Source organism: Aspergillus thermomutatus (genome assembly GCF_002237265.1).
Source record: "Aspergillus thermomutatus strain HMR AF 39 chromosome Unknown NODE_114, whole genome shotgun sequence".
Lineage (NCBI taxonomy): Eukaryota > Fungi > Ascomycota > Eurotiomycetes > Eurotiales > Aspergillaceae > Aspergillus > Aspergillus thermomutatus.
In genome coordinates, this window is record NW_020798163.1 from 40441 (window position 1) to 61503 (window position 21063).

Genomic DNA, 21063 nt, shown 5'->3' on the forward strand with positions numbered 1-21063 from the left:
CACTATCGACCTGCTAGTCTTTGCTCAAAGACCGATATGGATCCTCAGTATTTCCAAACCTGCCTTGGCATTCCGGTTCCTCAGTCCGTGAGGGAGCTGGTCAAGTCGCCCCCATTTTGCTTCCCGAGCCGGGGAGATCAAGAAGCTATTGAGATCCTTGAAAATTTCGGTAGAAGCCTTCGCCGCGAGAGGGATGAAATCAACCAGGCATGTAGCCTTGCGACTGGCTTTTCGGACATGGTTATCATTCTAGAACGTCCGCGTGACAGGAAACGACACCGTTTCAACGTGCCATTCGACCAGTTTGTGCAAGAGTGCGAGACTCTGAAAGCTGTGGACGAGCTTATTCGCTTTGCTTCTAACGGCGCTCGAAGCATATATACTGTCACAGTACTGAACGCGTTCTCCTATCAGCCTGACAAAAACAGAAAGGAGCAAGATGGGAGATGTCATGAAGTCCTTGCTCGGATACTAAGAACAAAGAAACCCAGAGTGGTGATACGATGCCATCGTGACGAGTATAAGGTCGAATGGTTGAAGTGTATTGAGCTCCTGGGTGAAGAGTATTGACTGGCACAGAGGAATATTAAACTTACTGAGGAGCACATGATAGTTGTCTTGCATCTTTCTATCCATCTTGTGTAGTGAACAACGCGGACTGCAGACCGGAATACAGAGCTCTGTTGATAACTCATTTCGTGGCCGCCTTTTCAGAGTTAGGATCCGCGTCGAATCTCCCAGAATCAGCCGAAGAGATTAGAGAACTTTGTCGCGAGGACGGAGAACGAAAGATCTCTTGACCATTGGGATGCGGCATATTTTATATCAGAGGCACTTAAAGAGCGATATAAAGGCCGAGGTCGACTTTGTGCGTATACCTGCGGATTTGTAGATGAAACACCGGCGGAGTTACGCACGAGACAAATCAAGGCCCTCAACGATATGTACAGTTCGCTTAACCGGCTCTTCGGGCATTCGCAAGACTCTGATACCCTTGGAATTGCAAAAATTGTGCTTTTCTTCTGGAAACAACATTTTCAAGAGAATCCCCTCTACCAACAGACTATGTCATGGGTGATCTTACGCGGTAATGAACAGAGAGATTGGTTTTCACATCCGGCTCAGAGCTCTTCGAATCATCTCACGTTGGAAGCGCAATTTTCAGGTCTAGTAATAACAGGACTGAGCATAGACCACGAATATAAGGAGATTAATAAGACGGCAACCTCCCATGCTCGCATTATTTTTTCAACCCTCGAGCAAGCGAAGAGTGTCGAAGCAAGTCGTCTCGAGGAAGCAATTGCTGTCTTTAAGGAACATAATTCTCTCATCGACGCTCACATCGCAATGTTTCCATTAGCAACATCAGTTCTGCAATGAAAATCAAATCTCTCGTGGTTTGTTGCGAAATCTTCGAATCTACAATCAGGGCTCAGTGGCAGGACCTGGAGCGGGAAGATTTCCGCAATCTGTTTACCAGCCTTAGGCAGTTGGCACAGCTTCTTGACGCCAAAGACGTCTAATACGTGTTCCTATATCACGATCAAGAAAAGATTTCTCCCTCTGTCTTCTCGAAAACAACTCTGGCCGCCGTTGGTGTTGTCGTCGGTGGTGGTCCTAGATATGTGCGACTCCTGTGGCAGCATGGAAGACTAAAGTCCTAATGAAGGCTATGAAGAATTCTGTCAAAACGGGAAGGATGTATTTTCTGACAGTTGCTCTGTAGTAGGAAATGAATACTGCTGCTTGGTTTTGATATTTCCATGAGACAAGCCATCTGGAGATATCTCATTTGCGAAGCGACAGACGGGAATAGTGGTGAATTGTCTAATTGAATGTATAGGAAACTAGGAAAACTTTCGAATTGATTCAGAACATCTCAATAACGCAAACAGATATGATTCCTGCCCTCGAAGGATCCTCGCTATTCGTTCATAAAAGCCTCCAGAATTCATCAAGATTAGAATCTGCGGGCAGATCATGGATCAGGTCCTCTAATAATCTCGGTTCTTTCTCTCTTCTCCGTGTCACAATATTGAGAGTTGACTCTAAATACCCAAACCATTCTATGTGCAGGAGGTTGGTTGATGGACATCAACGCGGTGACGCGGCCGACTACGCATCCACCCATGATGAACGACGGACGATGCCGCGCAATCATTTGCAGAAGTTTGGATTTATGTAGCTCCACAGTGGCTGAAGAAGACGTATGTGGATCTAAGCTAACTAATTATAGTCAAAAATTTCAGCCACTTTCCGCCAGAGCTGATAAAGATTATGCCGAAAAGCTTGGCTTGGTAGACTTGTTGAGTGGATCGCACAAGTTTCTACTTGACAGAGCTGGACAAACATCTGCTGGAAAGTCGATGCTCAATCGCATATGGAGTACCTATTTTCTATTGGACAATGCCTTCATTGTCAAGCTGTGTCTATCATTATTGTGGGTCTGAGCTAGGTCCATATTCAAGCAGTTCATGGACCTCGGACTCGGAGTGAGGGTTAATGCTGTATTTATTTATAGGATCTCGACAGCGCAATCCGACAAAGGAAGGATGAGTTCTATTTCAAGAACTCGTTCATTTATGTCTCAGTCTTGTGGTGGCCAAATTCCTTGTCTTGGTCTTGCTGGGCACAACCAAACCTGGCCACTCTACTCAGTATAGAGTACCAGATAGTGGCCTTCTTGTGGATATTTCAAGTTCAATTGAATATGATTATAATCTCCCGTCAACTCTTCTGCCTGGAAGCGGCCCGAATCCGATTTCATAGCGAAGAAGCTTATTCGATCCCATAGCCCCGCCCCGTCGATGGAGCCCGCTCCACCATGCCACGCGTCTCAACCAGTAACCTTTCAAAGCGCTGTCCTTCGGTACTTCTACAAAGCAGTGAGAAGACGACTTGGAGAAATTGAGCATTTTTACGTCCGAACAAGAGTGCGTGTCATGCCAGACGAACGATGGCCCGTTCCTCCTCGGGGTTAACGCTGGATTCGTCATGTGGCTGGGCGCTTGCCATACATCAATGGCTGCTCCCTCGGTCTTCTAGTATAAACCAGACATTCCTTGGCTATACTCATTCTTAATTGCTACACTCGTTTGATCTTCACTTTTGTTGTCAATAGCCATACAGTCAACATGATGCTGCCATTGCTGGCCATTTCGGCCTTTGTCTCCCTCGGTGCCGCGCAGACCTATACCAGCTGCAATCCTACCAACAGTAAGCCAGATTTATAGTCAAAAGCGGGCTGGAACTAACAGGAGTAGCAACTTGTGACCCCGACACCGGTCTGAAGAAATGGAGCCTGTCCACCGATTTCACCCAGGGCAGCTCCGATGAATGGACAGCTATCGCAGGCAACGTCACCTATGGTAGCAACGGGGCAGAATTCACCATCAACAAGCGGTACGATGCGCCTACACTCGAGACCAACTTTTACCTCTTCTTCGGCGAGGTCGAGGTCGTCATGAGAGCAGCGAATGGCACTGGTATCGTCAGCTCGATCGTCATGGAGTCAGACGATCTGGACGAGATTGACTGGGTGAGTACCCGCTTCCTCTACAATATCAGAACGATGCTAACTGGCGACCAGGAATGCACTGGAACCGACACCACCCAGGTCGAAACCAACTATTTCGGCAAAGGCAACACGACCACCTACGACCGCGCCATCTGGGAGACCGTCAGCACGCCCCAGGACGAATTCCACACGTACAAAGTCGTCTGGACCGCCGCCTCCATCACCTGGTACATTGACGGGACATCTGTACGCACACTCGACTATGCCGATGCCGTCGACGGGACCAACTACCCTCAAACACCCATGGTCGTGAAGCTGGGTATCTGGGCCGGAGGCGATTCATCCAACAGCGAGGGAACGATCGAGTGGGCTGGTGGCGAGACGGATTACGACGATGTCCCTTTCACCATGTACGTCAAGTCGGTCAACATCATCAACTACAACCCCGCCGCCTCGTACAACTACACCGACATGACCGGCTCGTACACCAGTATCGTGGCCTCGAACTCGACTACCGGCAGTGGCATCCACAGCTCGAACTCGGTCAGTGCGTCCGCTTCTTCGTCCTCCACCTCGTCTTCCTCGTCCTCTACCTCCACCTCCACCTCTACCTCCTCTAGACCGTTGATTGCTGCGGCGAGTACTTACCCGGCCTCTGTGCAGACCTCGAGCAGTGGTGTGATTAGCTCGTCCTCTTCGTCTGCTTCTTCCTCTTCGGCTTCTAGTGCATCCGGCTCAGCTAGTGCTTCAGCCTTGTACACCGGTGCTGCCGTAGCCAACCTGCCATCGTTCTTCTTTGCTTGTTTCTTTGCACTGGCTATTGCACTTGCTTTCTAGAACCACCCACCTGTACTAGACTCGCTCGAATCTGAATAGATTAATAGCATAACCGGTATACAATCTCTACATCTACACCTCAACCCCCCCAGCAAGAACATCCACAACCTTCTCCTGAAAATCCACCGCCAACGCCGGCCCCTCACGTCCCCGAAACTCCCCCCGCAGACAGGCCAGCACAGCCCTCGTATACCCCGCCCCCATCTCCTTCGGCAACCCCTGCTGCGCCAGCGCAATCAGATCCTCAAGCACCTTCTTCGGCCGCGGCAGCCGCCCGCTCTTCTCCGCCTCGCGGATCTTCCCCTCCATCAGTCGCGACAGCGTCACCCACAGCCCGATCTCAAGTAAGACCACCCCAAGCGCGTAGATATCGTGCTCGCGACTGAACTGCTGCGTCGGCCGGCCCTGCCGGCTCGGATGCCGGTAGAGATTCGGCTCGACCTCGAAGTCGGAGCGCATGTCTGTGCCTTGCTGCACCGAGCGCGCGTAGCCCCAGTCGCTGAGGTAGGAGACGATTCTGGGCGTGTCGCCTGGGGTGAGGGCCGAATGGCTGAGACGGTGCTCGTAGAGGCCGGATGCGCTGGGTCCGGTGGGGGTCTCGAGGAAGAGGAGGATGCCCCTGCTCCAGATGTTTTTGTGGAGCCAGGCCGAGGCGTGCAGGTTGGAGAGGGTCAGGGCGAGGCTGTGCGCCATGCTGAAGCGGTCGTTCAGGGAGGGTTTCTTCAGTGGACGTTTGGTCTGGCTGTCGACTGCGTTGATGAAGGCGTGTAGGGTTGTTAGGGTTGCGTCTGCGGTGGGCTCTGAGGGGGGGAGTCTGTAGAGGAAGACGCTGCGCTCGTTGGTGGGTTGGTCGATGAAGCCGAGGCATTCGAGGGCGTAGATCTTTGGCTGGTTGAGCGAGTCGGAGGGTGTGGACGTGCCGGTGAAGGTTGTGTTCTGCAGCAGCCAGGCGAGATTGCGGATCGGTTCTTTGAGTTCTTCGATTTCGTCCGGCTCGAGGTCGTCGCGTTTGAGCATGCTCTCGTACTCGTGGTACTCGACAATCACCGTCATCGCCTCAGACTCCGAGGAAGACCAGCACCCCAGTCGGAAGCCCCCAGTCGTCTTGCCTTCTTCGGCGATCGTGCCAGGTAGGCTCTGGTAATTAGCCGGCGCCTTGGTCTCGGCCAGCGTCCGCCGCTTCATCACCGGCTCCAGACCACTGCTCCTCAGTCCCTGGTGATCGCTCTCCGCCATTCTGGCCAGCGTATCCTGTGACATGTGCTGCATGAGATTGCGCAGGTCCTCGGACCACTTCGTATACGCCTCCAGGATGCGATTCAGCTTCTTCTTGTGAAAAGCGACCAGTCGTACCCCTTGAGTTTGAGCGACCGGGCCTTGCTCTTTGCGCGCTCTAGCAGCGACTCCTGCGTCTTGGCAGGCTTTTCAGGCTCGATGGCGAGCTCCTCGTCTACGAGACCGTACTTGGCGGCGACGAGCTCGTACTCGGCGAGAGTCTTTCGCATCTGCACCAGTAGCCCTTCGACGGTGTCTGCGATGAAAGGGTCCGCCTTTCCCGGGAGCAGGAGGCCATGCTCGGGGTGGAAGAAGGTGCGTTTGAAGAAGAGCAGGGTGGAGAGTTGCACATTGAGCTTCAGCCGGATCTCGGCCCGGTCGTCGTCAAAGGCTTTGATGTCGGAGATGACGCCTTGGATGAAGACGGTTACCTGGTAGACTTGGGTAATGGCCGTCACTGCCGTACCATAGACATCCATTTTTAACGTTTCTTGACTGAATGAGAATAAGCAAAGAGGAGAAATGCCAGACGATTGACGAGGAGGGGTTGATGAGGCTGAGAGTAAGCACACTAACGGCGCCAAGTGGGATGAGGCTGGACTACTGCAGTCGCTGACAGAATTACTCCCTCGTATATAGAGAAGAAGTCCTGAAGAACCCCGCAGAGTGATGATATACATATTCGTGCCATCACTCTGGTAAACTTGGAAATGACCGACCTCTCCTCCTACGACGAAGTCCTCAACTCCCTCTCGGACGAGGACAACTACTACACCATCAACAGCAGCGATCTCTCTCCCTCGCTCCAAGCCTGGTCCAACTCCACAGACATCGACGAGCTCGACCTCAACAGCCTCAATCTCTCTTCCAACTCAGACTCATGGGTCGACCCCTTAGAATCCGCCATAACCGCCACACGCAACGGCTCCTCCCCCGTCCTCAGCACCCTGTCACAATTCACCGCCATCCTCGCCCAAACAGGAATCCACGGCCCCCGGATCCTCAAGGCCCTCAACCTCTCCACACGAGGGACCAAAATCGGCGCCGGGGCCCAGTTCACCGTCTTCAGCGACCCCGTCTACGAAGGCCAAGTCATCAAGCGCGTCAATGTGCCGCTGTCCAGTAAAGCGGAGCAGCGCTTCGCCGCCAGCATGGACTACCGTCTCCAGCTGCGCACGCTGGCGCTGGAGGTTCTCTCACTGTGTAACCCCGCGATGCGCGCGCACCCGAACATCACCAGCCTCCTGGCGTGGGGGTTCGATTTCCCCTTTGCGGACATGGCCGTGCCGGTGCTGTTCATGGAGGCTGCGATGATGCCCTTGTCTGATTTTCTGGGCGCGGAGAAGCAGAGCGTGGAGGTGAGGTATCAGCTGTCGCTGGATGTCGCGAATGGGCTGGAGGCGCTGCATAATCTGAAGATTGTGCATGGGGATGTCAAGCCGGATAATGTGCTGGTGTTTGCGGGTCCGAGTGACCGGGTGCCCTTCCGGGCGAAGCTGAGTGATTTTGGCGTCTGTGTGGATTTGGAGGCGCCGGATGCGAAGTTCGCGTTGAGCGATTATCGGGGCACGCCGGCGTGGCTGGCTCCAGAGGTGGTGGATGGTGATCTGGCGAGGTTTGGTGGGTTTTCGTCTGAGCTGATGTTCAGGTTCGACGCCTATAGCTTTGGGTTGGTGCTGCTGTCTATCTTTGCGAGTGACGGTGAGGCGCCTGTTCTGGATGAGGACCCGGAGAATGTTCCCGATCAGGTTTTCGAGCTGCTGTATAGCCAGGAGGACATTCCCTCGTCTATACGTGGGGAGCTGCGCAAAGCTATATCGAAGCTGCTGTCCGAAGATCCCGGAAAACGGTCACTTCCTGGTCCGGGTCTGATCAAAACTGACTCCCCGGCATACGCAGCTTGGTAGGTTACGCTACTCCTGTATCAACGGAATATAGCTGACCATTAGGCTCTCCTCCATCCAATTGACACCCAAAAACACTCACGTGGGCATCATCGACCCGATCTATAACAAAGGTCCCTTGTTCTGGTACCGGCTCGATGAGACCGTTCGCACAGAGCTGGAAGAGCAATATGCCCTGACCAAAGAGGGAAACGCACCGCCATTCCCCGGCGATGTGTTTTTTGGACTAGCGCAGACAGTCACCGGCGCAAAGCCCTCGTACCTCGATCGGCTGCTGGCGTATCTGGCCGAGGCAGCGAGGGCGGGATACTCACCTGCAAGGGCGGTATATGTGCAGATCATGAAGGCGCATGGTCGAAAGCCGGAGTTTGAGGAGGGTGTGTTGGAGGAGTGGATGATGCAGGCCGTTTCGGAGGGGTATTTCTTTGCAAGTCCCGGTTATTTAGGGGAAAAGATCGAGGATGCAAGGGAAAGGTTCAGGGCCAACGGAGGCTTCTGTTCGGATCCGTTTCTGGGGAAGAAGGATGTCGTTGAGGCTGCGAGGGACAGGAACAGAGCCCTGAAGTGGGAGAGGAAGAATGGAAGCGTTGTTGATCGGAAGCGAAACACAATCCTGCACGCTGCGGCTGCTTTGGGGGTTATTGATGTCGTTCAGGGATTACTAGATCACGGACAGACGCCTGTCAATGTGGAGAATGAGAAGGGAGAGACGCCACTGTACAAGGCGTTCCAAGCTGGCCACGCGAAGATGGTCGAATTATTGCTCGACAGGGGTGCCGACGCTTCGACTATGACCCCGCAGGAAAAGGTCAGTCCAATGCACTGGCTGTTTTTGATTCCCGACATTTCGATTGCTCGAATCGCGAGGAGAATGATCGAGGGAGGCGCAAATATCAACGCAACCATTGAGCCCGTTGTCAAGGAGAACAGTGGTGGATTTCCAGAGAAGACCCAGGTTCTTCACTAGTATGTCCTCCGTCTTTTGCTCAGAGCGATCTAACAGCGACAGTCCATTTGAGCTTCCCCACGGCACCCCTCTGCACTGGGCCTGCTTCTTCCGCAACATGACAGCCGTCGAAGCCCTGGTTTCGCTGGGTGCCAATGTCAACGCAAGCTATCATGCCTCGGATGCATCCACCACTCCGCTTGCCTTGACTGCGTACTTTGGTGAATCCTCTCTAGCCAGGTACTTGGTATCTCACGGTGCTGATGGCAGTCTGGTCGACTCCATTGGACGCAACACGCTGCACGCAATAACGAAATACTTCCCCGAGCGACATGGCTATCTCCCTCACCACTGGCACTACTGGATCCGTCACGGCCACTGGGAGCAACATCTGACCCGTATGACGGATCTGGTTAAGATACTTGTGGACGCCGGAGCAGATATAAATGCCAAAGACAAGGCATATCCGCCGTTGACTCCCATCGCCGCTGCTGCCGATCTAGGAGTCTGGGACGGAGGGGTAGTCTGTGCGCTGTTAAACGCAGGGGCAGACTTGAGTGAATCTGTTCTGTCGGCTGGAGATACGGTTCTGCATACGTGGGCATCCATAGTTGGACCACGTCTAGCCTATCCCGATTCTTACCTACCAACCTTGACGAAGATCGTCAATGCCATGCCGGACATTGACATCCTAAACATGTTTGAAAAGGAAACTCCGCTGCATTCGTTAGCCACTATCTACCACCTAGAGGATGAATTCGAAGCATCATGCGAGATCTTCCTCCATCACTCCCCTCCAGCAGACATCAACGCAAAGTCCCGCCGCGGAGCGACTGCGTTGACCATCGCCCTCGGCACGGATCTCGACCCGGCACGACGAGGCCTCTTCCTACTGAGCAAGGGAGCGGATCCGCTCGTCCTCAACGACCTGGGAAGGGACATCTTCTTCGCGATCGTCAACAACACCGTCCTGACGGACCAGGCCTCGCACGATCTGATCCAGACTTTCCTCCGCCACTTGAATCCTGATATCCAGCAAGCCTATACACAACATTATCTCCCCAATGCCAACAGCCACCATACCCTTTTCGCCGCCGCAGAACGTGGCAAACCGCTCACGCTAACACTTCTCCTCTCCCTGGGCCTAGCCCCTCGTATCAACGAACTCAATCCAAGTAAATCCCCATCATGGACAGTCCTAGATCAAGCCCTTCACTCCGCGGAAATCAGCCGCCGCTCACACATGCGACGACTGGCGGACCACAAGCCCGGCGCCAGTAGGAACCAAGCTATCGAGCAGAACCTCGTGTATGACGAATTACAGGGTCCGCCTGCTCGAGCTGCCGAGGCTTACCGGAGTTTTCCCGCGGTGATACGGATTCTGAGAGATGCGGGGGGGAAGCGAGCGTGCGAGTTGGATGGTAGGTTGAGTGGGGAATACATTGCGCAGCCTGGAGAGTGGGACTTTACCGCCATATACGGGTATGGATTTACGCCGAGGATGCAGCCGAATCTCGAAGAGTGGAAGGGGCTGTATGAGATGGAGAAATTCTCTGAGCAGTGGAAAGAGAATAGGATGAAGGATCTGAAGGAGGAGTACGAAGAGGGAAGGTGGAGGCCGGATGTGCGAATGCTGGAGGAGGAGGATCAATCCTTTGTGAAGGAGCTAGTCTGCTGTCTGGCAGGAGAGGGGATGATCACGCTGGAGGCTGTAGATAGTCAGAAAAAGCAATGGCAGGTCGAGATGGAGGGGGGGAGGATTGTTAGTAGACAGATGAAGAGGGGATGACACTATTGGAAAGAGACCATCAATGTCTATACGTCACCCCTTGATTTCTAAACAAGCAAAGATAAGAAGCTTGGCTATCCTTGGCCACAAATGACAGCTTACTTGTGCAGATCACTCGAGAGTACCTTCCTGTATGGAACGATCGTAGGCTCAACATGTCATTGTGCAGATTCTCCGACACGCTAACGTCGCGTCCAGCGCCACAGCATCACTTCCCGGTGATGAGGGGCAGACATCTTTAGCAAGACATAAAAGCCTCGCAACTCAGTCATCAATCTACATTCAACCCTCCATCACTGAGAAACAATCACAATGGCTACTAAGATCAAGCTCCTCCCCAACCCCCACTACCGCAAGTCCGGGATCAAGTCCTATGTCCACCTCATGCGCAAGTACCGCTTCACCCCTACAAAGGGCGGGCGATACTTTTTCGGCAGCTCTATTCACCAGACGGGCCGCCAGTATACTAGCCTGCCTGTCGGTGGCAAGGCCCGCATCCAGCACGTCCTGCGCAAGAGAATCGCGGATACAGACCAGTCCGGCGAAGTTGGCGCCGACGACGTCCAAAATGACGCCATGTACCTGGCGCCAGTCAGTATTGGGACGCCGGCGCAGACGTTGAATCTGGACTTTGACACGGGATCTGCGGATTTATGGGTGAGGCACCATGTATCTCGTTTAAAACCTGCAAGATTCTAAGAAAGTAGGTCTGGTCAACCAAACTCCCCCAGGCGACCATCTCCCAGCACAACACCGGCACAGTCTTCGACCCAAGCAAGTCCAGCACATTCAAAGAACAGTCCGACTCCACGTGGAAGATCTCCTATGGTGATGGCTCCTCCGCCTCTGGTACGGTAGGCACCGATACAATCTCGCTCGGCGGCTTGAAGGTCACAAACCAGGCGATCGAGCTGGCCGACACCCTCTCCGCGCAGTTCCAGCAGGGAACCGGCGACGGTTTGCTGGGACTGGCGTTTAGCAATATCAACACGGTTCAGCCGCAGGCTGTCCGCACGCCTGTCGAGAATATGATCGCTCAAGAGGACATCCCGAAATCTGCGGAACTGTTCACCGCGAAGTTGGGTTCCTGGAAAGACGCGGATGAGCCGGATAAGGGCGAGTCATTCTACACGTTTGGGTTCATCGATCAGGATACCGTGACGGCGTCGGGCCAGGAGGTATACTACACCCCCATCGACAAGAGTCAGGGGTTCTGGCTGTTTGACTCTGCCTCGGCGACTGTGAATGGCAAGACGATTGCGAGGTCGGGGAACAAGGCCATTGCTGATACGGGGACGACGTTGGCGCTGGTCGATGATGAGACGTGTCAGGCAATTTATGATGCTATTCCTGGGGCACATTACGACGAGGACAGTCAGGGGTATATTTACCCATCCAATACGACAGTGGACAAACTTCCGGTCATCTCGTTTGCCGTGGGAGACAAGCAGTTTGTCGTGCAAAAGGAGGATCTGGGCTTCGCCGAGGCCAAATCGGGGTATGTCTACGGAGGTATCCAGAGCAGAGGGAGTATGACTATGGATATCCTCGGTGACACATTTCTCAAGGGAATTTACGCAGTACGTCCTTTCTCCTTGTGTTTTGAAGATGTCTTGCTAATGGTGGTAGATATTCGACGTCGGCAATCTTCGTTTCGGGGCTGTCCAGCGAAAGGAGTTGCATCAGAATCTGTCCGTTCCTCAATGAGTCATTGGTGTCTTTCTTGAGACCTGGCCAGCAATGAGCGGCATTGTTGTCCATTGCAGAGACAATGCCTTTGTTTTGTTGTCTCGTTGTTGTAGACATATCTTTAATAACAAAGAATTGTATCAGAGTCCGTTGCTTTGTTTTCCATAGTAGCAATTGAAACATATTCAAGACACCATCATCTACACTCTGTAGTGTTTGAAACATCGTGTATTAATCTCAAGACACTTCTCAAGACTCGAATATAAATATCGCAGTGATACCATGAAGTCCATATTCTCATCATCATTCTCCTCTCTCTTCATCCAACAACCCTACATTCTCACCACAATCTACGAACTCCCAGCCGAAAAAGACACTACCCAGAATGACTTCAAGACACACAATGGTTTGTCAATATCCCACCCCTTTGCGAGGAAAAATACTAATTCATCCTCAGCATCTCCCAATCGAAGTGCGCGAAAAGCTCGCGCTTCTCCCCGAGTCTCCCTCCCGCGAAGAGCTATATGTGCTCTGGACCCACCTCCTACAGAGGTATTTCCCCTTCCCTCTTTATGGTTCTCTCCCCAACCTGTCCGATCTTCCTGACGAGACCGAGGTGAAGTACGCTCTAGGCAATCATCAGGAATCAGAGACCTCACACATCTCTCTTGCCGTCAGCCGCGAATATGGCCCGTTTGACCGTCTGAACTTCCTCCATGTCTTCTGCCAGGCTGAGCCCAAGCAAGGACCATGGTGCTTGGCAGAGCTGCAGGCTATGTTGAAGGAACAGATGACAAAGGAATCTCACAGTCCGATTGCAAGGGAGCGCGGGATGACCATCCACGGCGCGATCGTAACCGGTCGAGAGGTCAAGTTCTACAAATTGAAGCGCGACGGCTCGTTTGAATGCATGAGGTGGTTGGCTGAGGAGAAGGAGAGTCTGCATATCCTTGAGAATATGCGGATCATTACCTCCCACCTCATGCAGGTAAACTATGAGGTGAGAATGCGTGATTGATGTTCCGGTGGATTTCGAATCCGTTTTGCTTTTGATTTGGTGATTTTCTTGCGCTATCTGATTTGGTTGGTTGATTATTGATTATTGGCTTGCTTGGTTGACTTCGGTCTGGTGAGTTATGCAACTGTCCTGCGTTTTTAGTATTTGTCTTGGTTGTCTAACTTGATCGATATATCTGGTTGGAAGGGCTTATACAGTTTGCAATCTTTTGAACAATCATGAATTCGGCCTTCATTTGCCTGTCCTACTGCGTAGACACGCATTTCACTAAAACAACTAGTCCCTGATCGACCTAAGTGCTGCCACCTTAGGCAAGCTTGACAGTCCGCGGCCGATTCTCTGTCATATTTTATGATGGCCTACTGATGACAAGATCTTGATTTTGCGTAGAAAGACCCGGAAAGTCAGGCTGATCTGCCGTAGACTCTTCATGAAGGATCTCCCCTCCCAGTATACTGGAGACCTCGACAGCTAAAACTACAATCGTAAGTCCAATAAGGGAACCGCACTGACCCGCAAGTTAGGAAGCTCATCTGACACAGAATATCCTGACCTGGCAGTTGTCGAGAGGTCAAAATGTCCGTCTTTTCCTTCCGTCTTTTCTCGTCGCCTGTCATCTGGCAGCCTGAACGGAATCACGGTCCGATCCCTTGATCCCTCGAGCGTTGATTGACGCAGATTTTTCAGGGCATGATTCCGGTTAAATAAGGTAATCAGATTGTATCCAATCGGGAGGGATCGACTGGTTGTCAAAGCTTATGCAAGGGTTAAATAGATTAACCTGTCTGCAGTTTTGCCGTTTCGGCTCATGCTTGTCTTACCTGGCTGAATCCTGTAGAGATGGGATTTTTGCGGGGTAAACGTGCCTCTCCGTACTCAATGAGGAAGGTCAAGTAGGGTATATAGATCAGACAGATATCTTCCGAATACAATGCTTCCACCTGGTAGATTATGGTTTGATGATATGATGCTCCTCCTTGGCATATTTCTTGCCTCGCTTGCGGTGGCTGCCGCGCAGAGCAGCTGCGTTTCAGCTTGGTGAGTCTTCCCCTGACCAGAGTTGGCCTTTGACTAAGAGTAAGGGGCCAATGTGGTGGCATTTCTTATACCGGGTCTACCTGCTGCCAGAGTGGGAATGCCTGCGTCGAGATCAATTCGTACTACTACCAGTGCACACCAGCAACAGGTGTAAGTATTATCGCCATCGAACTATTTGTACTGGGTGTAACGCAGAGTAGACTTCGACTGCCACCAGCACCTCTTCCTCTGGGTCTGTTACATCTTCTGCCAACACATCAGGCTACACAACGACTACTGTATTCCCCAGTGCTACAGCTACACAAAGCCCTTATCCTGCGGCCAATGCCAGCTCATGTGGGTCGTGGGCTCTCGTTGATAACGTTTGCTGTCCATACTACTGTCTCTCGAATAATGAATCCGAGTCCTGCACGAGCGGCTGTACTGGCGGCTGCGGCAGTCCTGATTCGTCCATGTGCAAGTCCGGGACAATGTGTACGTTTCTCCTACGAACTCCGAGCATGACTGATACTAGCAGGGGGAGAACAACATAGCGTAACCTCGAACGAGGACTGGCATTACAGCGTGAGTATCCCATATCCTCCCACGAAACCAAACCATACTGACAGCTACAGCGCTCAACACACTTTGGTTTGACCAGCGGCGGCGCCTGCGGGTTCGGCTTGTACGGCCTCTGCACCAAGAACAGCGTCACTGCCAGCTGGACAGACCCCATGCTGGGCTCTACCTGCGACGCCTTCTGCACCGCGTATCCACTCCTCTGCAAGGACCCTGCTAATGTAACCCTTCGCGGGAACTTCGCCGCCCCAAACGGGGACTATTACACTCAGGTGAGTACACACAGAACTCTGAAGTGACAACGCTGAGTGAATAGTTCTGGTCATCCCTGGCTGCATCCGGCAATCCCGACAACTACCTCTCCTGCGGCGAGTGTTTCGAGCTCATCCGTACCAAAGCCGACGGGACGGACTACGCCGTCGGTGAAAGCGGATATACCGATCCCATCGTCCTCGAGATAGTAGACAGCTGTCCCTGCGACGCGAACTCAAAATGGTGCTGTAAGTCGACCCCTTTCGTCACTCCAACGCAAAATCTCACAAGACCAGGCGGAAGCGGCGCAGACCACTGCGGCGAAATCGACTTCAAGTACGGCTGTCCCCTGCCGGAAGGATCCCACCACATGGACCTCTCCGATATCGCCATGGGCCGGCTACAAGGAAACGGCAGTCTCACCGACGGCGTGATTCCCATCCGCTACCGGCGCGTTCCCTGTCCCAAGCCGGGAAACATCTACATCTGGCTCCATGATGGCGCGGGGCCGTACTACTTTGCTCTGAGCGCGGTGAATACCAACGGCCCGGGCTCGGTGGTTAGTATCGAGGTACAGGCCGGTGGCTCTGGGAGCTGGATTGCACTCGAGCACGATCCGAACTATACAAGTAGTCGGCCGCAGGAGCGGTATGGCAGTTGGGTCCTCCCGCAGGGCAAGGGACCCATCACTGCGCCTGTTGCGATGAGGCTGACAGCGCCAGATGGACAGCAGGTGGTTAAGGAGGGGGCAATTACCAGCTTTATCCCGCCGGCGACTGCAGTCACGGGGTTCTGGTATATTGATCTGGGGGTGCAGTTTACCTAGGCAGATGGGGTGCAGGCAGTGCCAGCAAGGACTGGTTATGCTTAAGCAGATAGTTGGATAGTGGTGCAGTGATTTAAAATGATACTGGCGGTTGAAAAGGCTCTCCAATTCCCTGCAGTCGGTCATGGTTCTCCTATCTGAACTTGCCCAAAGCGCGGATAATAGCCCAGCACTATTTCAATCACCAGATAAATGGTCATAGGTAGCAGGACGTATATCAGAGTGAGTGTGTTATCAGATTGATCAAACTGATTCCACTGAAAGTATCGACCCCCTACGGCGAAATGTCCAGACTGTCAAGAGATGGATTGGCAGCTCAGCGGCTGTCACTCCTCCGGCGTGGCTCCTCCTGCCGCAAAGGGTCCACTGCTTCGGCCCCAAGATATGAGGTAATATACAATTCCCCATCGTTCTTGATCAGAGCACTAATGTAAATATGGGCACCCTTGCCGTCTTCGAGTCTACGATGCTGGTTAAGATGCTCTAGCACATCGAGGTACTCCCCTGCGTATTTACCACGGCCACGTGTCTCCATCCAGTCTATCAGGTTCCCTGCCCACTCGGCGAACGGGGTGTAGAACTTGATATCTGGCACGGACTTGCCGGGTGCGATATCGAAGTAGTAGATGTAGCTATGGAGAATCTCCGGCAGCTCGCCAAAGTTGTCTTTGGTCGCGGTGGTGTAGTGACTGCTAGTGAATGGCCTTTCCTGATCTTCCGGGAAGTCTGGGTCAAGACCCGAGACGGCGCAGATGAGGGAGCGCAGCTCCTGGAGATGCTCCTCAGCAACCTGCTTTCGACCACCCATACTCATGATGCGGCGCACAGACGCATAACAGTAGCGGACATCGGGCTTGCCCTTGGCCGTGTTCCATTTCCACGAGTATTCGATTGGAGAACCCTCGTTGCCGAGGAGAGACTTCCAGTTGGGCCGGCTATCATTTCTCAGCGCTGGACCCAAGTAAGGAATCTTGATGGTCAGTCAGGAAAAGCCAGAGGACTCTCTGCAGGTGATAAGCTTACGATCCAATGATAATGAAACAACAGTGCGTTATACTGTGCCTCGACTGTATAGCCAGCCGCCACCATCATATAGGAGATGTGTGGACCGGTTAGCTTCCACCAGTATTCCAAATCCGGGTTGGTGACTGAAATCCATTGCGAGACAGCGTCCCACACAGGGGTGACTGCCTGATCAGTCATCCTAGAAGTTGGTGTGGGTTAAACTAACCAGGACTCCGTCTAGAAGCCCCCTGCTTCAAGCAAACGGCATGTATATGTATAAAAATAACACAGGGAATCGGGGAATACGGGTATCATTGCGTGGAACTTAACTGGAACCGGGAACCCCTCCTAATCGGGAACTGTTGTGCATCTTTAAGGATAGATTTAGGACCCTCTACTGGGTAATAGCGCCGGGCAAAGTTCAAAGGCCGGGCATTCAACATTGGCAGCCGGGCTTAAGGCACAGGGCTGTTAAATCCCGTAACTTAAGTCCGAGCACGCAGCTATATCAAGGCTGATGCAACATCTCAGACAACGACAACAATAACAACAACATCTACAAACACGTTCATGGCTTCCAATTCCAAACCCGTTATCCTTGTCACTGGCGGTAACCAGGGCCTCGGCCACGAAAGTCTCAAAGTCCTGGCCCGAACCAACAAATACCAGCTGGTCGTCGGCGCCCGCTCTCAGTCCAAGGCCGACGAGGCCGTCAAGGTCATTGCTTTTGAGACTGGCAATGCAGACTTAACGCCGGTTGTTATTGATCTGGATAGCGACGAGACCATCTTCCGTGCCGCTAAAATGGTCGAAGAGAAATTCGGCCACCTGGATATCCTGGTCAACAATGCCGGCATCAACCGCTCACCAAAACCCAATGCCACTCTCCGTGAGGACCTCCGCGCTGTTTTTGAAACGAATGTTTTCGGTGTGGCTGTCATGAATGAGACCTTTCTCCCGCTGATCCGTAAATCAACTTATCCTCAGCGCCGTATTGTGACGGTTACCAGTGGCCTGGGGATGTTTGGTGTTGCCCTGACCGAAAGCTCTCCTTACAACGCCTGGAACTACAAATTTCCTGTATACCGCAGCAGCAAAGCAGCCGTCAATATGATCTCGGCCGTCGACATGATTGCACTCCGGGAGGAAAATATCTCGACTGTTCTAGTCGAGCCTGGATACTGCCGTACGGCTTTTGGAGGGTTCCAAGGGCACAAGGATGCTGACGAGGGTGGGAAGGTTATTGCCCGTGCCGCTGTTGAGGGGGATAACAAAGATTTGTTCCTGAAGATTGTCGATGATGAGGGCAAACATGCCGAGTTCGGCTGGTAATGGAGTAGCGAGGCATCGGGATACAGTGTCGTTGTTTACAGAAGGAGTTTCCACAAATGAGTATATTTTAGAATAATCATTGATATGCCGCAGATTGAGTGTGCCTAAGTTGGAATTTTACACAACATCCATCTCTGTTACGCTACTAACACCAGGCTCGTAGTCTTTCTAGTCGATAGCTTCAAGCCGATAACTATATATGTAAAAGATGATATCATACCCATAGATCCATTCCTTTACAACGACGAAACAATGGACCTTCAATTAATATCGGTTTCCACGCTTGCGGCTGCTCCTGGGCGCATCCATTTTTATTTCTAACTTGCTTTCGAAGAGGTCTTTATCAAAGGTCCCTCTGTGGGGCGACCAGCTGGGAGCGAAGGCACGACGAGATGCTTTACTCAAGAAGTCCAAGGCAATCTACTTGGAGAGCTACCAGAAGGCAAGGATATTAGTTCTAAGGTTCATGCGTGATCTGCTCTAACACAAATCATACACAGTACAAGGATTCCCTTAGCTTTCGCGTCAGTACGACAGAAGACAGTAAGGCAATGTCTCATCCATAGCTTGGGAAAGAGCTTGCAGTAACCATCGTACAGGCGGCGAGAAACTTGTTGTTTCCGCGAATTATCTTGCCGAGCTGAAGAAACTCCCTCCCAGTGTTCTAAGCTTCGAAGAAGCTCATAATAAGGTTTTGTGCAACTAGGGAATCAAAGGTTGTTGAGGCATTCCCAGATCCAGATGAAGCAGAAGGGGTTAAAGACTATGAAGGGTGGATAGATTGCTCCATTTATACGCTGGTAAGGCTATGGGATTCTATGGAGGATATAATTAATATAGTGGATTTCTTCGTTACAGTAGAGGATGGGGTTTGTTCATCATGAGCTTGTTCTTTTTGATGATGGCTAAATGCAGCAACATGTACAGACATTCTATGATGGACCGCTCCCTCTGGAATACACAGTATGGTACTGAGGACTCTATATTCTGCAGAACACTGGAATGTCTAATAACCTGCATGAGGGCCTGACTCACATCAGCAAGGTCCTAAATAAATCTGAGATAGCCAGTACTGCTAATCCCACTCCATAGAGAGCAAGGGAAGCCTCTAAATTGCGGCACAGTCAAGACGCATACTGAGTAAACTATCTCCAGCGTCTCCAGCTTGCTGATGAGGTTGGCCATGAAGTCTTTCCCGGGTGATGACACTATAATGTGACTGACAGGGTCAGTACATAATTGAACTTATTTTATTAGTCTCCCTACCGAGCCACTTTGTCTCTGGTGTACCCTGCGTTCTTTCTCTAGACTCAATCGACAAACGGGAACAGTCACTTCGCTAGGAGGACAATGGGCAAAAATGTCCAAGGTTGTCAATCAGTGTAATAAAGTAGAGACAGTCTTCGACTGCGCAGTGGAGTGGACCTCCCATTGAATAAGAAGTTGTCCATATCTAGGCTTGAGTTACCGTGTCCAAATGAGGCGATGCGGGACTGCATAACCATCGTATAACCCGGGCAAGTCAGTCCATCGCTGTACTCTAGGCAGAAAGAAGGCAACCGCGTTCACTGAGTAGCTCCTCAAAAACTATAGCACTTCTTTTATTTTGCGATTGGACCCAGGTGAGACATTAATGCATGATTAACGTCCAGCGCCGTCCGGAAACTGAGAACTCTCGCCACCGGGACTTTGCATAGCATTTATCGCGGCTAGAATTTGTCAATAAGCTAGATAACGACAATGGGCCACCAACAGGGCTTACTGTCGATCATCTGCCAGTCGACACTGGAAGCAGGTGTTGTGATTGGAAAGCTTTCAATGCCGTCATTTGACGGAGACCAATCAGCCAACGCCGTCGCATCAAAGTCGGGGAATTGAATGTTGAAACGGGCAGGGTTCCCTATCCAGACAATTGTCAGGCCTCGGCGCCGGTCAACAGGTATGGCAGGTTGCGCTTACCTTGCGGGTCCGGACAGGTGGTATCATTAATGCAATGCTGCCGGCGAAACCTGCAAGAGCAATGACTTTGTCTCGTCATTTGCACTGTCGCTATTGGTAGAATTGCGGTTTCCGAGAATCATACTCAGAGCTTTCAATACTCTCTGTGCCTCCTTCGAAGAGCGGCTAGAACGAAGCCAAATGTCATATATTTTTTGGAGCGACGTCCAGATGGTCGCCCCGATCACAGCGCCCTCGTATCCTTTATTTTGGGCACGAGCTTGATGTAGGTAAGAGCACAGAATGCTGGTGGCAAGCAGAAAATCATGGTTAACTAGAAAGGAGACTCGCCATCGCTCCTGGTATAATCGGCAGAACGGCTGCGTCTCTTCTTGGAGGACGTGCTGATAGTCGAGAAGTTTGAGCGCTGCATCTAGACATGCCTTCTGGGAGTAGTCATGCTGCGTGTCTGCTTGCCAGCTATGCAGGTTTCTCTGATGCAACACGATTTGCGCACGGTGGAACATAATCTCCAAGAACACCTTTTGCATGATCATCTGGGGTGAATCCACGATGCAATGGACCATAGAACGCCACTGGAGACATGACGGGATTGTGCTATGCGCATCTCGAAGCATGCTATCCATCTTCATTATCTCCGTGTAGGGATATTGCCTTGTGTCAGTCGCCAGATCCCACACAAAACCGATTGTTGCCATCATCCTTGCCTTGACAAGACGGTAGAGCATATGTGTGAGTCCGTTCTCGGGCCGCGAAGCCGGCATATTAGCCGTGGCTCGATCAAAATCGTTGTCGTGAAGGTTCGACGGCCCTCCCGTATCAGTTTGCCAATGCTTGATCAGTCGATGAAGGACCAGTTGAGTAGAGATTCCAAGGTCAAGCTCAACAATAGTAGCCCAGACGCGCTTCCGCATCTCGGCTGTAGAGGGAGACATACTGGGGGAAATGATGCGGGTCCCGGAGGTAGCCCATATGCATTGCCAGCTGTACTATAGTGCCAAGGAGGATCCATACCCCAATTTCAGCGTCACTCCGGAAGAATAACTCCACGCAATATATAACATGAGCGTCTCGAGCACATATGGCCCCCCTTTTGCGTACTCTCCCAATATAAGGCA

At 52.0% G+C, this 21063-nt stretch overlaps 7 protein-coding genes across 7 annotated transcripts; 4 read left to right on the forward strand and 3 right to left on the reverse strand.

Annotated features, from left to right (window-relative positions):
- Positions 1-3134: 3134 nt before the first annotated feature.
- On the forward strand, positions 3135-4203 carry CRF1_2 (glycoside hydrolase family 16 protein; the record flags this gene model as incomplete). The annotated part of the gene is made up of 4 exons (XM_026758875.1): positions 3135-3216; positions 3264-3538; positions 3590-4060; positions 4138-4203. The coding sequence occupies 4 exons, from the start codon at positions 3135-3137 to the stop codon at positions 4201-4203; spliced, it is 894 nt and encodes a 297-aa protein (XP_026613831.1).
- A 223-nt stretch (positions 4204-4426) lies between these two features.
- On the reverse strand, positions 4427-6108 carry CDV56_105364 (uncharacterized protein; the record flags this gene model as incomplete). The annotated part of the gene is made up of 2 exons (XM_026758983.1): positions 4427-5591; positions 5708-6108. 2 exons carry the CDS (start codon positions 6106-6108, stop codon positions 4427-4429), a joined length of 1566 nt encoding a protein of 521 aa, XP_026613832.1.
- Positions 6109-6339: 231 nt separating this feature from the next.
- Positions 6340-10268, forward strand: CDV56_105505 (ankyrin repeat and protein kinase domain-containing protein; the record flags this gene model as incomplete). Its single annotated transcript, XM_026759124.1, has 3 exons — positions 6340-7532; positions 7579-8499; positions 8543-10268. 3 exons carry the CDS (start codon positions 6340-6342, stop codon positions 10266-10268), a joined length of 3840 nt encoding a protein of 1279 aa, XP_026613833.1.
- Positions 10269-10580: 312 nt separating this feature from the next.
- On the forward strand, positions 10581-15649 carry CDV56_105828 (uncharacterized protein; the record flags this gene model as incomplete). The annotated part of the gene is made up of 8 exons (XM_026759447.1): positions 10581-10925; positions 10976-11848; positions 12415-12957; positions 14104-14163; positions 14214-14487; positions 14531-14577; positions 14628-14843; positions 14888-15649. The coding sequence occupies 8 exons, from the start codon at positions 10581-10583 to the stop codon at positions 15647-15649; spliced, it is 3120 nt and encodes a 1039-aa protein (XP_026613834.1).
- A 316-nt stretch (positions 15650-15965) lies between these two features.
- On the reverse strand, positions 15966-16852 carry CDV56_106189 (uncharacterized protein; the record flags this gene model as incomplete). The annotated part of the gene is made up of 2 exons (XM_026759808.1): positions 15966-16619; positions 16673-16852. 2 exons carry the CDS (start codon positions 16850-16852, stop codon positions 15966-15968), a joined length of 834 nt encoding a protein of 277 aa, XP_026613835.1.
- A 372-nt stretch (positions 16853-17224) lies between these two features.
- CDV56_106270 (uncharacterized protein) lies at positions 17225-17986 on the forward strand (the record flags this gene model as incomplete). Its single annotated transcript, XM_026759889.1, has 1 exon — positions 17225-17986. The coding sequence occupies one exon, from the start codon at positions 17225-17227 to the stop codon at positions 17984-17986; it is 762 nt and encodes a 253-aa protein (XP_026613836.1).
- A 1641-nt stretch (positions 17987-19627) lies between these two features.
- CDV56_106418 (fungal specific transcription factor domain-containing protein) lies at positions 19628-20880 on the reverse strand (the record flags this gene model as incomplete). The annotated part of the gene is made up of 3 exons (XM_026760037.1): positions 19628-19695; positions 19749-19886; positions 20070-20880. The coding sequence occupies 3 exons, from the start codon at positions 20878-20880 to the stop codon at positions 19628-19630; spliced, it is 1017 nt and encodes a 338-aa protein (XP_026613837.1).
- Positions 20881-21063: the final 183 nt, after the last annotated feature.